This window comes from Calidris pugnax, unplaced genomic scaffold (genome assembly GCF_001431845.1).
Source record: "Calidris pugnax isolate Ruff unplaced genomic scaffold, ASM143184v1 scaffold38, whole genome shotgun sequence".
Lineage (NCBI taxonomy): Eukaryota > Metazoa > Chordata > Aves > Charadriiformes > Scolopacidae > Calidris > Calidris pugnax.
In genome coordinates, this window is record NW_015090995.1 from 4,462,777 (window position 1) to 4,477,784 (window position 15,008).

General features: G+C 49.1%; 1 protein-coding gene across 1 annotated transcript in view; it reads right to left on the reverse strand.

Annotated features, from left to right (window-relative positions):
• Positions 1–15,008, reverse strand: part of GABRA3 (gamma-aminobutyric acid (GABA) A receptor, alpha 3) — a 79,363-nt gene that overhangs the window by 30,144 nt on the left and 34,211 nt on the right. The window contains exons 4-5 of the mRNA XM_014955217.1: positions 9,412–9,479; positions 4,982–5,202 (exon numbers count right to left, since the gene is read on the reverse strand). Of these exons, the coding sequence (XP_014810703.1) occupies positions 4,982–5,202; positions 9,412–9,479 (289 nt within the window). The remainder of the gene's footprint in view (positions 1–4,981; positions 5,203–9,411; positions 9,480–15,008) is intronic.

Genomic DNA, 15,008 nt, shown 5'->3' on the forward strand with positions numbered 1-15,008 from the left:
CGTGGGATGCAGCCAAAGAGCTGCTAGCCCGTACCACCCAGAGGAGCTGGTGCTGGGATGCCCCAGCTGCTGCTCTTGCAGAAAGGAGAGCGACGGTGCACCTCCATTGTGTGGAAGGATGCTGCAAGCACCAGCCTACAGCTCGCACAAGTTGCCCAGGGGTTAAAAAAACCCCAACCAATAAAGACAACCCAAAACCTTTGATGGGAGAGACACTGCGGAGCTCTGTGATTTCAAAAAGCAGCCAGGTAAGCTCGAGCCCCTGAAGATGCTGCAGTAGGTACCAGGACTTGTTCTATGGGGTTCAACAGCCCTGGTAGGACCGCACGTGTCCTGGGTGCTTTTGTACCCAACTCTCCCTCTTGTTCTGCCTCTGCCTCACCCAGGGGTTCACCAATCCTCCCTCCCAAGTGCTCGTGCACTGCCACTAAGGGCTTCACATTGTCTTTAGCAACACGGGTTCTTGAGGCGAAGTCTTTGGGCATGCAGCTGAATGCATCAGCCCAGCAGTTAAAGAAAACATCCTTTAAGTGCATAACTTGAGCACATATTGTCTGGGAAAACACTCCGACAATAACCACAAAGACTCAACATGCCACTCCTGACAGTCCCTGTGAAGAGCAAGAGAGCTCTTTAAAGCCTGGATTCACAAAGTTGAATCCCATCGGCACAGCATTCAGCTTTCACTATTTTCATACGCTTCAAGGCCAGGAAGAACCAGAACATTATCTATGTGCCCCACACAATTCGAGTACATCCCGAGATCGCTGCAGCAGCTGCGGGGTTTTTTTTTTGTCCGTACCTTATGTAAAACACAATTCCCAGTTTGTTGTACTCCGCTCTGACACCAGAGCTTTGAGGCCCCAGCCGGGCTTTTGTGAACTACTTGAATCTTGTAGGAGCTCCACGAACAACGCTGCAGAGGCAGGGCTACATAATAAAACTGTGCTCCCCGTGCCCTCTAAGGCAGCTGGAGCAGCAGGGAAGAGGCGGAGGGATCAGTAATCCTGTCCCTTCCCCAGCAGCCAGAAGGAGGGGAATAGAGAAATGAGATTTTGTGCTGTGGTGGCAAAGGCCACCTCATCACCCAGGTGCCAAGGTCCGAGGCAGTGATGAGATGTTTGCAGCGTGAGGAGGCTGTGCCGTGACTAAAGGAAATCTCTGGACGCCCAGCTACAGCTGGTGTGCCTATTTTCATACGCTTCAAGGCCAGGAAGAACCAGAACATTATCTATGTGCCCCACACAATTCGAGGCAGCGAGTACATCCCGAGATCGCTGCAGCAGCTGCGGGGTTTTTTTTTTGTCCGTACCTTATGTAAAACACAATTCCCAGTTTGTTGTACTCCGCTCTGACACCAGAGCTTTGAGGCCCCAGCCGGGCTTTTGTGAACTACTTGAATCTTGTAGGAGCTCCACGAACAACGCTGCAGAGGCAGGGCTACATAATAAAACTGTGCTCCCCGTGCCCTCTAAGGCAGCTGGAGCAGCAGGGAAGAGGCGGAGGGATCAGTAATCCTGTCCCTTCCCCAGCAGCCAGAAGGAGGGGAATAGAGAAATGAGATTTTGTGCTGTGGTGGCAAAGGCCACCTCATCACCCAGGTGCCAAGGTCCGAGGCAGTGATGAGATGTTTGCAGCGTGAGGAGGCTGTGCCGTGACTAAAGGAAATCTCTGGACGCCCAGCTACAGCTGGTGTGCAACGCCTTGAATCTCAGGTCAGTGATGAAGAGGCTCTCTCCAGGAGCTATAAAATATTGTCGCACAGGTGTAATCTCGCTGGATGCATGTGTCAGAGTTGCTGTTCCACCAGAGCAACTTCATCTATAAATGTAAGCCTTGACTAAGAGAAGTTGGCTTTCACAGCAGGACAAATAGCAAGAGACGTGCCTCTAATTGCGCATCAGCAGAGCTGCTCCCTCAAGGATATTGGCTGGTACAAGGTAAAGGAGCAGGAGGTGTCTCGGGAGTCAAACTTCATGGCAATGTCCCAGGCTAGAGTGAGCCTGTGAAGCATCCTCTGGGCAGCCCTGCCAGTCCAGGAGAAATCTGGTGGAGATGCAAACTCACTCCCCTAGTGAGGAGGACAGCATGCCTCCTTAGGATTTGCACTTTGCTGGACATCAGCTGCACAGGGCTGAGATTGGCTTCATGGTCCTGCTCCTTCTTTGAGAGGGACACATGTGCATGCCCCAGGGCATGGAGAACAGAGAATGTGCTACTTGGACATAAAACATGAATCTCCTTCCAGCCTTTTCCTGGACGGAGGTTTCAAAGCACTTAACAAGGGAGGGTGATACCATCATCATTATTTTACAGGGGAATTGTAGTGTGAGTGGCAGAGTCTCTGAGCCTCAGCCTGATGCACAGTCCTGGACCATGCACTTGGTGCCCTTGTGTCTTCCTTTCTGAAGCCCCATTCAAAAGACCCTGTGGAGCTCTGAGCAGGCATTTTCTTCAGCAGCAGGGAGAAGAGCAATCATCAGATGGACCGGGACAGACATCCCACCCTGGACGTGTTGCAATGGAAACCCAGAGGAGCCCTGCTTTACACCTGACATGTTGTCCTGTGCAGTGGGCAGTGCTTTCCAGATGGACATCTGGCCAGCTCTAACCATATCTCCAGCGTCAGGCTGGTCCAACGCTGCCTGGAACCCCACCAGGATAGCTTCACACACATCTGCACAGCAGCAATCTGTGCTGGGTAAGGAAAAGGTCTCTATGCACTCCTCCTGGTACTGAGCAATATAATACGTGACAAAAGGCCAGATTATCCAACCCTCAACCCTTGGTTATCTCTGAGTGGGATCTACACCTCTTACAAAGCCTTAGAGGTACATTTAAGGGGGACAGGAGCACAAACAAAGGGAGGTCCAGACTCTCCTTCATCCCCCCCTTCTTTGGGAGACAGCTAAACTGAAGGATGCATTGAATTTATTTAAAAAATCCCATGACTCCCTTTTCTTCATGATCCTGGCACCTGCTCAGCCCTAAACAGAAAAGTAGATCCAACACTTTCTCAGTCACACGAAACTCGCTGAAGCTAATGGCTGTCTGCTGAATAAAGAAGAAGTGAAATTACATAAAAGCCCTGAAATTGAGTCCCTTTTTTTTTTAGCTGTCTTATGCCAGCAGCTCCTCTAATACTTTACAGCCAGCCAGTGATACAAACGGGGGGAGTGTTAGTCATCCACATGCAGGTCAGAGAGCTGGGAGCAGAACCGAGCCCTTAAGTCAAGTTGGGCTTCTCCCTTCATTTACCCCATCTGCCTCAGTAACGTGAGACCACTGAAGTGTGGAGACCTAAACCCCAAGGGCACTGGCAGAATTAGCTCATATTTGAGAACCGCTGCACAAAAGCAGAGCGTTGTTTATCAACGTAGGCTGTAAAACTTGCTGACACTACAGAGCTTCACAGCCAGCTTAACTACGAAGAGATGAAATTCTGCCTGGTCCTCAAAAAAGAGAGGTGAAAGTGCAGCACTCCTCTAATACTTTACAGCCAGCCAGTGATACAAACGGGGGGAGCGTTAGTCATCCACATGCAGGTCAGAGAGCTGGGAGCAGAACCGAGCCCTTAAGTCAAGTTGGGCTTCTCCCTTCATTTACCCCATCTGCCTCAGTAACGTGAGACCACTGAAGTGTGGAGACCTAAACCCCAAGGGCACTGGCAGAATTAGCTCATATTTGAGAACCGCTGCACAAAAGCAGAGCGTTGTTTATCAACGTAGGCTGTAAAACTTGCTGACACTACAGAGCTTCACAGCCAGCTTAACTACGAAGAGATGAAATTCTGCCTGGTCCTCAAAAAAGAGAGGTGAAAGTGCAGCATCTCAGCACACGGAATCCACAAAGGAGCCTGTTATTAGTTAGGATCAGATTGAAGGTGGAGGCAGGGAAAATAATTTTTGAAAACAAAGTGATTTACACCTTTCCAAAACCGACTCAATGTCATTCTTGTGCATCTATGAGTAGCTTGTTGTTTCATTTATAAGCCCATTTACCTCAGAAGGCAAATTAGTACATCAGCCCCAGGTGGCAAACATTATTTACGTAGCTGAATAGCTTACAAGCATACAGGAATATCTGAATAGTTCCAGAATGAACATAAAATTAACCTAAAGGTGGTTTTCTTCATGTTCTACACCTGTTGCAGCTCAGTGATAAGTGTATGTACCAGGGCTGTTCCTGAGAAATCCAGAGAAGATGACTGCCCGAGCATGGTTCCTCAACAGCGACTCATGTTTTAGAAAGAGGCCCCAGATGCTGGAGCTCACAGTGGAGTGGCACAGGCTGTAACACCCTCACACTGCCAGGCTACCTCACGTTCAGGACTCCCACTGAGACCTCAGCTGGGAAGACCATGGGCTGGGTTAAATTGGGAACTTCCAACGGCCTCTCCGAGCCTGACACCTCCAAAGCACAGTTTTGATAAGCTAGTAATTATTTTTTTTTTCCTAATGATGTGCATTGATTACACAGATTCAGATTTTTGATTCCACGAAGTAGGAAAAAGCCGCCATTGTTCTCAGAAGCAAGCTTGGGCTCATTAGATGTTTCAAACAGCTCCAGTGTAACGTGCTGAACAAATTTAGATCTGTTCTCAAGCTGCTGGAGAAAACCAAATTCTCCCATCCTAACGTTCCCCTACTAATACTGGAAACCTGACTTCACATCCCATCAGAGGTCAGGAACAAAAATAAGACGGGTGGTGCACCAACTCCACAAACTATCTATCCCAACACTTCTACCTCATCACGTGCATCATCAAAGAAAAAAGCCAACATGAATGATGAGAAAAAAAGCTACCCCTACAAAAATCTGCTTAAGTTGAGATTCAGTGACGGTACATAGGTAGGATACAAGGACAGCAGGGAAAGCACCAGGTAAGACTCAAGTGTGTAACAGAGTCGGTGGAAGTCTGCACAAACCCTGCATGAGCTTAAGGACCTGGAAGACCCTGGCCCAGGAGACACAAACTTACCTCATGGTGTACAGGAGGGTGCCATTGTCCACCAGGCGCAGCAGCTTGTTGGGTGTTGTCATGTTGTGGGCGACAGATTTCTTCCCGTTGTGGAAGAAGGTATCAGGGGTCCAGATCTTACTGGCCAGCAGGTTGTTCAGGGGAAGTATTTTCATGGGACCATCAAACTTCAGCCTTTCATCTCTCCAGGATTGCCGGAAAAAGACATCAATGGTGTATTCCTTTGTGGAGAAAGGAGAGAAAAATAAGTTGTTTTACTCAGGTCTTCATTGCAAACAAGTCACTTCCAGAAATAGTAAATATCTTCAGTCATTGAGCATATACCATGTTTTGGCACACCTTGGTTTGACATGAAGAGTGATGCAAAAAGAAGCAGGGGTTAAAAGCAGTGGAGAAATCTGTGGAGGACAGAGGGTATTTACCACATTTTGGTGGTAAACATGGTAATGACTTACATATGACATCAAAATTGGTGTTTCAGTGTTTCTGACCACCACAGACAAGCTGCAATACAGCCTACAGCGGCCAGTGGCCAGCCCTGGGGTAGCCCTACTGCACCATCGCCTTCATCCAGGTGTTTCAGAGGAGGGAACCATTGTGTGCAGCTACATGGGAATTTAAAAAAAGCGAAAATAAAGTTCCTGGAGATGGAATTTGGCCAGAATACCAATCATTACACCCCTACTCATAAAAAAAAGGAAGAAATTAAGTTTCATGACATTGTCTTAATGTTATTTTGTTCCCTAGAACCTCTAGAAAAGGATTGAATCAAGAACCCCACAAACATGCATTACAAGATCCTGTGACTTTATTTCCTTTTTCATCTTTTTCCTATTTTTTCCTTTCTTTTTTTTTGAGATCCTGTGACTTTATTTACTTTTTCATCTTTTTCCTTTTTCCTATTTTTTCCTTTCTTTTTTTTTTTCTTCTTTTTTGTTCTTTCAGCTGGTGTAGAAACCCATTTCTTAGGCCAAGTTCCAGCTGGGGCAATTAGAAGTCATCTCTTTGAAACCCTGAAGCCAAGACCAGCTCCCCGCTCAGTGTGTGCAGCCTCAGAAACCACCCGACCAAGCAGAGAAGGCTGCTTGGAGCTTTCCAAGCTTGGAGTGATGGCTCCACGGCCATCCCAAGGCAAAATTAAATCACCCTGCCTCTTGTCTGGCCCAAGGGACTGCTGTTCCCTGTGACCTAAGCCACCCCGTGTCCTCTGAGGGTCCCCATCACTTGAGGGAAAGTCTTCAACCCATCGGCATGAGCTGCATCACTGCTCACCTCTACGACACACACCTCCTCTTGCTAATGAGGGATCTCATTAGCTCACGAGGCTTTCAGAGAGAGACGGGGGCTTTGGAAAATCTGTCTGTCCCAGCTGTTCTTACCCTGCCATTGCAGATTCATAGTCTTTATTTATGGGGTTCCTGCGGGCTGCAGGACCAACTAAACTTATCATTCTGAGTGATTTCTTTCCCGCAGCTCTTCTCAGCAGCATTTAAAAGCTGCTGCGCATCAGTTTCCTATAGGTCATAGAAATTCCTACAGGTTTTGCAGCAGATGGCAGCTGAATGAAAGCATCTCGGTGAAGAAATTCATCCCTGCTCCCTGGCCACTCCTGCTCATATGTGAAGATTCTGGAGCCTGCCTGGGGGAAGAAAAGAGAAGATCCTCTGCTCCCTGTACAAGATATTCTGCTCCTTCACGGAAGTGATCTTCACTTTGTGGTTTTAAGCTCAGTAAAATGATAAAACCAAAGAAAGGAACCTATGTGCAGCCCCAGGAGGTAGTTTTGGGAAAATTCCTTACTGGGAGAAGAGCTATCTTATTCACAACTCCCTGTTCCTATTAAAAAAAAAAAAAAGTGAAACTTTTATAACAACTTCCTTGGCCCCATTTTTCTTTTACACTAAGGAATCATTCCTGAAGAAAAGAAAAATCATGTTCGGATTTTTCCGCTCTTTTCTTCTTGTTTTTTTATTTTTTTTTCAGTTTCCCAGGGACAGGCAGAGCTGCAAGAGCTCACTACCGAAGAATCAGGTGTATGTCAGGTCCTATCAGGCTCTACTTTCCAAACCAAACTGAAAGAGAGATTAGAAGTCCCTTGGAGCATCTCCGGGAAAAGGTCTACATGTCCTCCTCCGTGCTTCGTAACCAGCTGCTCTCCTCCTCTTCCCACAGCAGCTTTACCTGCCTCTCCTCCATCATCATAATTACAGTCTCTGTCTGCATCAAGATGCGCAGGAGCGGCTTTCCGTGGCCGTGAGTAATAGCTGTGGGAGGGAGGGGAGCGTGATCACCAGGCAGATGCGAGCGGGGAAGGAGGGACTTCCCCGCTCCCCGAGATGAAAGGAACCACCACAGAAGAGCAGGCTCTCCCCACGCTTCCCAAGGAGATGGGGGTTTCTCCCTCTCACGCTCCCGAGTGCGTTCGGCGCCAGCACAGCGTGTTAAAACACATTTGCTATGCATTTGTAAAATACACGGAACTAACGCACGCGGAGGGGAAATAATTTATTATTCTTTAACTGTCTCCCTAATTTTAAATTCATTTTGGCAAATCACATCGCGGAGAATACCTTCCTCTTTTCAATACCTCATATTTCTTCTTCACAGTTCATTATACACGCTCCCTTAATCAAATATGCTCCACCTTGGAAGTAATTATCAGATACTCCCCAAGGGCTAAGATTGCTGAATATATTATAGATCTCCGCTGCGGTAGGAAAGCAAGCGAGACAGAGGGAACTCAAATGAGATTAGTACTCTTGGCTACACTGACATCCAGCGAACTTCTAACCCTGGAAAGAGTGGTCACGGGGTTGCGTGGTGGGGCTGGCACGTTATTGAAACACAGAGATTTTATTCTCCCCCAACTCACACAGAATCACACACAAAATCACACAGAATCTTCTAGGTTGGAAGGGACCTTAAAGATCAACCTAACTGACAAAAATAGACACCCACACAACAAACAAGGAGCATCATCACTAAACCATACCTCCCAGCACTACATCAACCCCTCTTTTGAACACCTCCAGGGATGGTGCCTCAACCACCTCCCTGGGCAGCCCATTCCAATGGCTGAGAACCCTTTCAGTGAAAAAATTTTTCCTAATATCCAGCCTGAACCTCCCCTGGCGCAACTTGAGGCCATTTCCTCTTGTCCTGTCGCCTGTGACTTGAGAAAAGAGACTGATCCCCATCTCTCTACACCCTCCTTTCAGGTAGTTGTAGAGAGCGATAAGGTCTCCCCTCAGCCTCCTCTTCTCCAGGCTGAATAACCCCAGTTCCCTCAGCCTCTCCTCATAAGACAACTCCTCCGCTTGCAAGCACAGGGCTGTTGGTGGGGCAACTGAAGAGTTGTTCATGGCCACATAAACAGAGAATATGAAACCCTCCCAGCTCCAGAGGGGCCAGGAGAACCACAGGACATTGCTCTTGCTTGACCCAAGTTGGGAGAGCGATGCCTGCTCCCTCTCCTGAAGGCTCCCTCCAAGGCCAGGGCTGCCCACCGCTGGCCTGGGCTATGCCAGCACCAGGTCACCCCTGGGACTGGATGGGCAGGAGGGTCTCAGTCCCGCAGGAATGACTTGTCCCCGTGTGGCACCCTGGAAGTACTGAGCAACCATAACAGCCAACTCTCCTCCGTGCGCCTGGCCGCATGCGGGATACGAGCTGCAAGGAACACCGTTGAGAAAGCTCACTATTAATTATGCTCCACAGTCCTGTTTTAATTAGAAGACAAACTGCTGTGGGAATACAAGCCTAAATTCAGACCTCAGGCCTTTTCATTAATAATTTTCCCTGAACATGTCAAAATATTGCAATCAGTTCGCTCTTTCTTTTTGCTCTTTCGCCTCCCTTCTGGTTCAAGCATGAAGGACAGTCTGATGGTGAACCCTTCTCCCCTTGCACTTCCACCAAAACAGGCCAGATTCTGGCATCCTCCCCTCTTCCAGGGAGCACCCTCCTTTCTCCGTGCACAGTCAGGTCAAGGAAAGCTGGCTACAGTGAAGGTGATTGTGAAGGTATGTAACAGGTATAGCATGCTATGTACAGGTCTTGGTCCCATGGGTAGACCTCCTCATTTCATTAGGTTGCACTCTCAGGAAAGGAAAAGACTCTAAAACCACGAAAGCCTGCAGCATGCTTGAGCAGTGCAAAGGTGTCAACCTTCCAAGGTTGCATTTGCCATTATCAATTGGTTTCTAAAAGCCTGAATTCACCTGAGAAACAACCCCTGTCCACCACCCACACCGAGCCTTTGAGAAGGTGACAAGGCACACTCCTGCCTGGACAGGCAACTGGGATGCTTCGTTGTGTTCTTGTCAATCCAGGAAAATCCCAGATTGTCCAGGGATGAGGGTGGGAAATGCCCACTGCAGCTGCAGGAGAAGCCATCCCTCCCCATGAGGCAACCAGCCAGTGGCACCTACCATATCTGTGTCCGAGACAGGGCCAAAACTCGTCACGTAAATGTCTGTCTTGACTTCAGTTACGCTGTCTGGGAATAGAGAAAAAAAAAAAAAAAGGAAAAAAGGCAATTAGAGAACAAAATTTGCTTGTACAGAGAAAGGTTTGGGTTTTGTTACATGGTGGCTTTTCCTGCCAGGCACCTCCCTGGTGAGCCCTCAGCAAGTTGGCATCATGCTCTCTGCTGTGCCCTGAACAATGGCCGATTTTATCACTCGTAATTGGGCAAATTCATCTCTGATGGAGCTCCGCTGCTTTCCATGCTTACACCAAGGATGAATATGTCCTGTGCAGCCAGACAACTGTATTTACTAAATGTATGCAGCCACACCATACGTCACACGGTACAAATCCACGTGTTTTCAATAGAGGGGTAAGCCCTGATGCTTTGAAACTCCTTTTAATCTGAAATCCCTTTGTGTCTCCCGGCCTGATAAACAGCCTAGCAAATGTTCTGCCGGTTTTAGGAAACCCTGGGTTTGTTACAGCTTCAGGCTTATCTGTACGTAAAAAAGAATCAATATTCTGATTGCCTTTTACTGCGTTTGCTGGTCTCTTAAGCGCCTCGCTCCTGGCGAGAGGCTGCTCTGGCAGAGGTGCTGCTCGCCTGCATCCCAGGCTGCGCCGCCCTCATGGATGCCCCACTGCCCCAGCAAAGAGCTCCAGTTCCTGCCCCAGGGGGCTAAAACCCAGGGGCAATCTTAATCACGTGCCTTCAGGTAAAGATATATTAAAGTGCTTTGCAGAACACAGCCACCCGCAGGTGTTATTCCTGCTGAACGGCACACGCAACCCTCATTCTTGACTTCATTACAATTTTGGTGTGTCTCCTACTTGAAATCCCTGCTGCTCTCCTGTTTTGCAGGGAAATCAAGGCACAGGGATTTGCCAGATTCACAGCCCCAAGCTCTATCCACTTGATTGTACTGAAAAAAAATGATGGAGAAGGTGCCTTGAGTTTCGCACTACGTTACCACAAATCCTCACCACTTTAGGGATAGATCACGCCATTGTGCTCCTTTTGTATGGCATTAGCTGGCTCAGAGCTGCTTTTTCAATGAAAGAAGCAATTTAGATCCCCAGAGTTCATTCTTTATGCGTAGTACCCCACTTTGGCCACTGCAGCAGCTTTGCAAGTAGCCTGGATGGCCCATTGCTCAATTCAGTTATGGAAATCCTTCTGTCCCCTGACAGTTATTTTGCAGTACTATGAAGCTTAGTTTTGTGCTTCAAAGTTTTGCATCCAAAAATAAGATAATTCATTCTGGCAGGGTTTTCTCCTTAATGGCTAAAATATACGTATACATGTCTTTAGTTATTATGGCTAGAAAGCTTCTGATGCAGCCTGTGGCTGATATTATTGTGCTATATAAGTAACCCTTGATCTCGTCTTGATGCGATAAAAAGAAGGTTAAAGAGAAATATGTATGTGGTACACTTTCTGAAACACCCAGAAGCCAACAAGACAGGATCCTGAACAAAATGAGTTACTTCTGTAAGACTCAAACACTCGGGGTATTTTCTCTGCCTCCTTCCAAACAAGCCCCCAGATGAGACACACAGCGGAGAACATTCAGTGAAGCGAGGCTCTTTCCGCTAACACATGTGGCGAGAAAGAGCTAATTATGTTTTAGAGAAAACACAAACTCTCTCTTCCCTCCCCTCCCCAGCATCCAGTTTGCCAAAGATAAATAATTTCCAGCTGTGGTTATCAGAGGAGGACTCCATGGCCACCCAGGGCCAGTGAAACTGGTCCTTGTGAGGTGCAGAATGAATCGTCCCTTGCACCTGAGGTGGCAGAGGGACAGGGCTCCATGAAAGGACCCATGGTTTACAATGTGACCCTTGGCGTCCAAGCACGAGGGAAGGGACTCAGGAAGTGATGAGGAGGTAAAAAAGCAGAACAAGGTTTGGGCACTGTTTGATACAATCCTGCTGTCTTTACACGAGCCTTTATCACCCTGTCATGCTGCACCCTGGCTGTCCCACAGCTCCAGAGACCCCTTCCTACCCCTCAATCTACTGGCAAATCCAACCAAAGATAATAGCATTAATAAACACCATTAATTTATTCATATGAATAATGTTTTAATATTAATAATTAATTACAGCCCAGGTCTGAAGAGGAACCCCCTTTCCAGATGTACCCTCTGGGCCAGACCTCGTGAACCTACTGAATTTGGTGGGTCCCCTTTGTGCCTCCAAGGAAGCTCTCGGTGCAAGGGATGAGCTGGGGGGGCACAGAGGACAGACTGGCTCAGTCCCTGGCTTATTGATGTCCCCCAGCACTTCAAAAAATGGGCTCCCTGCACTTTTCACGGCAAAAGCCAGGCTGAACTTTCCCTGTTAATACGTGCTCCTAAGGGCAGGATTTGGCTGGGATCCGGAAGGATTTCTGAAATTAAACCATTGCTACGCAAGCAGGGATTTCAGCAGAGCTGGGAAACCCAGAAATAAGTAAAACACCAGCAGAACAGAGTGAGCTCCAGCCTCAGAGTGTCTCTTCCTTAATGATCCTACAGCCCGTGAGCATCCACGCTGCTTGCCACCCTGCCTGAGCTCATTTGCTCTGTGATGGTGAGACCTTCTCCTCCAGAGAAATCAGGAGCTGCTCAGCCAGCCTCCCCGCTCCTCACCCTCACACCCACCCACCCACAGCCTCACCGAGAAGAAACTGCATCTACTTCTGCAGCAGGAGAAAGCTGAGAGGGCAGCAGCTCCTGCCTCCGCGCAGAGACACGGTGGGGAAATCCTTCTCTCCTCCTCCTCCATCTGCAGGCACGCTCACACTGCAGCTTGGCTGCCGTGCCCCCTTCTCACCAAAGATTTAATAATTAAGGACTGTACCGTAGAGGATTTGGGACTTTCCCTAGACCTGTTGCAGAACATTAAATGGCATTTTTCCTCTCCTAGCATCATTCTTTTCCATCACTCAAAGTTTTTTTACATGCATAAGTGAGCTGAGCCTTCAAGCCTGCTGAGGTGGCAGGAGGATGCTGCCAGTCCTGTTTTATAGTTGGGGAAAGAAAAAAGGAGAGGCTTAGTCCAGGCAGGAGGCTGGAGTGGAGCAAGGACCAGCTCTGGCCACCCTAGGGAACGGCGTGAGCTGGTGCCAGAAGAGGGCTCGGTATCGCTCTTGACACACTGCACAAGCACCCTGTGTGTCCCAAGCCTCTGCCATGTGGGGACCAGGAAAGCAAAAAGAGACCCTGAAGCTGTCACAAAACTACAAGAGCAAGAGATTTTCAGGTTCATCATTTGATCATGGGCAGAATTTCAAGACCTGAGTGGCATGCCATGTTCTCTAGCCGTGTTTGAGGCTGATTTCCTCATCTGGGGGCTTTTCCCATTTACAGGCTCACCTTATTCACAAGCTCCAGCACAACTGTGGTTCTAAAACCATCTGGAGCAAGTGTGTGAGCAGGAACCAGGCGCTGCAGGTCGATCAGAGCTGCCCCTTCTCCCCCCTCCCAGTACAAAGCCCCCTCCCTGCCTGCAGTAAATCCCCCACAGCTGGGCACATCTGCAATGCAAATGTAAAACAAAAGCTGTAACATCCCTTCCCACGGTGTTACCATGGCACTCCCTACACCTGCCTGCTCTTGAAAAGCCACCCCTTCTCCAAGAATTTCCTCCAGCAGATCTAGCTGCTTGCGCAGGCAACGAGCATCCTTTTTTGCTCTGTGCGGAGGGCCAGATCCTGCCTCCCGGAGCCAGAAGGGTTGGGGGCTTCCCTTGTGCCTGCAGAAGGTGTAAAGCAGCAGAGGTGCTTCAGGGTTTCCATTTAACCTGCCATCCCCTGTGCCCCCCACTCTGAGACCCCATGTCCCATCCTCCTGGCCTGGCTCAAGGCAGACATTCCCCCTCCTCGCCGCTCCCCGCAATCTCCCTTTTAAAGTGCTCGTGACTCCCTGGGCCTGTGAGGAGATAGCTATTATTTACAAAATGACGGAGAGCTATTTTTACTTGCTTCTTGGAAGCACTAGGAGCAGCAGCAGAGCCGGAATACAAATTACTCTGCCTGGCTGCCTCTCCCCTCGCCGGCTGCAGATTGTAGGGCTGCCTCTACAAGTGATTACGGGACGCAGGGGGGCAACGGGGGGTGAAAAGGGGGGCTGAGGAGGCTCTTATTAAACATCCCGCTGCACTCATCAAGCGCTGTTTATTTAAAAACCTCAGCCGTAATGTAATGGGAGCCGGCCGGTTGTGTTTTCGGCTCCGGAGGGTTGTGGATGCTCTGAAGGCAGTCACGTTTCCCCGGGTGGGGGTTCCCGGAGGCTATGCCGCAAGCAAGCAAGGAATGATGTGCCTGGATCCCAGCCTCGGAGGCTTCCCAAACGCTGTGCAGGATTTCAAAGGCACTGCGGCTTCGTGCAGGGGATTCCTGGCTGCCGTGCTGACTGACGTCAGGGAGGCTGCACCAGCCTTATCTCGGAGATAAGGATGAGCCAGGGGATGGGGACCTCCCCGTGGCATCGCTCCAGCTCTGTCCCAGGGCTGTGCTGGGACCCAAGGGAGCTCGGAGGTGACAAGCCTGTCTTTCTGTGTGTGACGGCGTGGCTGAGACTAGAAAGGAGGACAGTGCTGTGCAGGCTCTTCTGCACCCAGGGGTACAAACCCTCAATGTGCTCCAGGCCAGCTACTGGAGGTAGATGTTTCTGCAGAGGGGTCCCTATGAACTGCCCTGAAATCTGGCCAGCTCAATATCCCATCTCCAGCCGTGGGGACATTCTAAGTTCTCGGCAGTATCAAGCTGATAATGCCCCTTAACACCTTCCTAGGCTGCAACTGCATTTAGCCTCAGCTCAGGAGTTTCTCAGCTTGATGAAGGCCCCTTATTCAGTGATCCTCTTCCAAGGGCCTGTCCAGTGTCCCCTCAAACACACAAAATCCTTTGGGAAGGACTCCCACCAGCCTGCAACATCACTGTGAAGAGAGAGGGGATGCTCTTTCCCACATCATGTAACCCAAAGCTAGCACATTGTACGGGATGATGCTTTACAGCTAATCCAGCATTCCCAGGGAGGGAAACACAAGAAGTTGGTCTGTACCACCAGCTTCCATCTCACGCCTTCCCCTAAATCCTTGCCTTGCCAATTAATAAGCAGCACAAGGCAATTTTTGCAGCTTCACACACACAAGCTTTTTGGGTGTTTCATTTTTTTTGTTTTCTCAGCCTCTCACTGGGGGAGGATTTAATTTTCCTTCCAATTTTAGCCTCTGGAACAAAAGAGGCTTCCGTGACCTTTTCTACAAGCCCCATAAGCCCACTGGTACCAAACTGCATCACAACCCAGGGCAGCACTTGCCTTCAGAGGTGGCACAGGGCAGCCCCCAGCCAGAAACCCCACCCTTGGGTCCCTCCTCTTACCCCAACAGCTTCAGTCCCACCACACCAGGGCTGCTGCCTTTGCCAGGTCCTACCTACGTTTATCAGATGGACTTTCAACCTGTGGTGTTACCTTGTTTTGGAAAGCAGGTGCTGAGTTGTGTCTCCTTTCAGTAAGAAGAGGAGCACTGAAGAAGGAAGGGCACATCTCTGGATGGCATGGCATAGGGT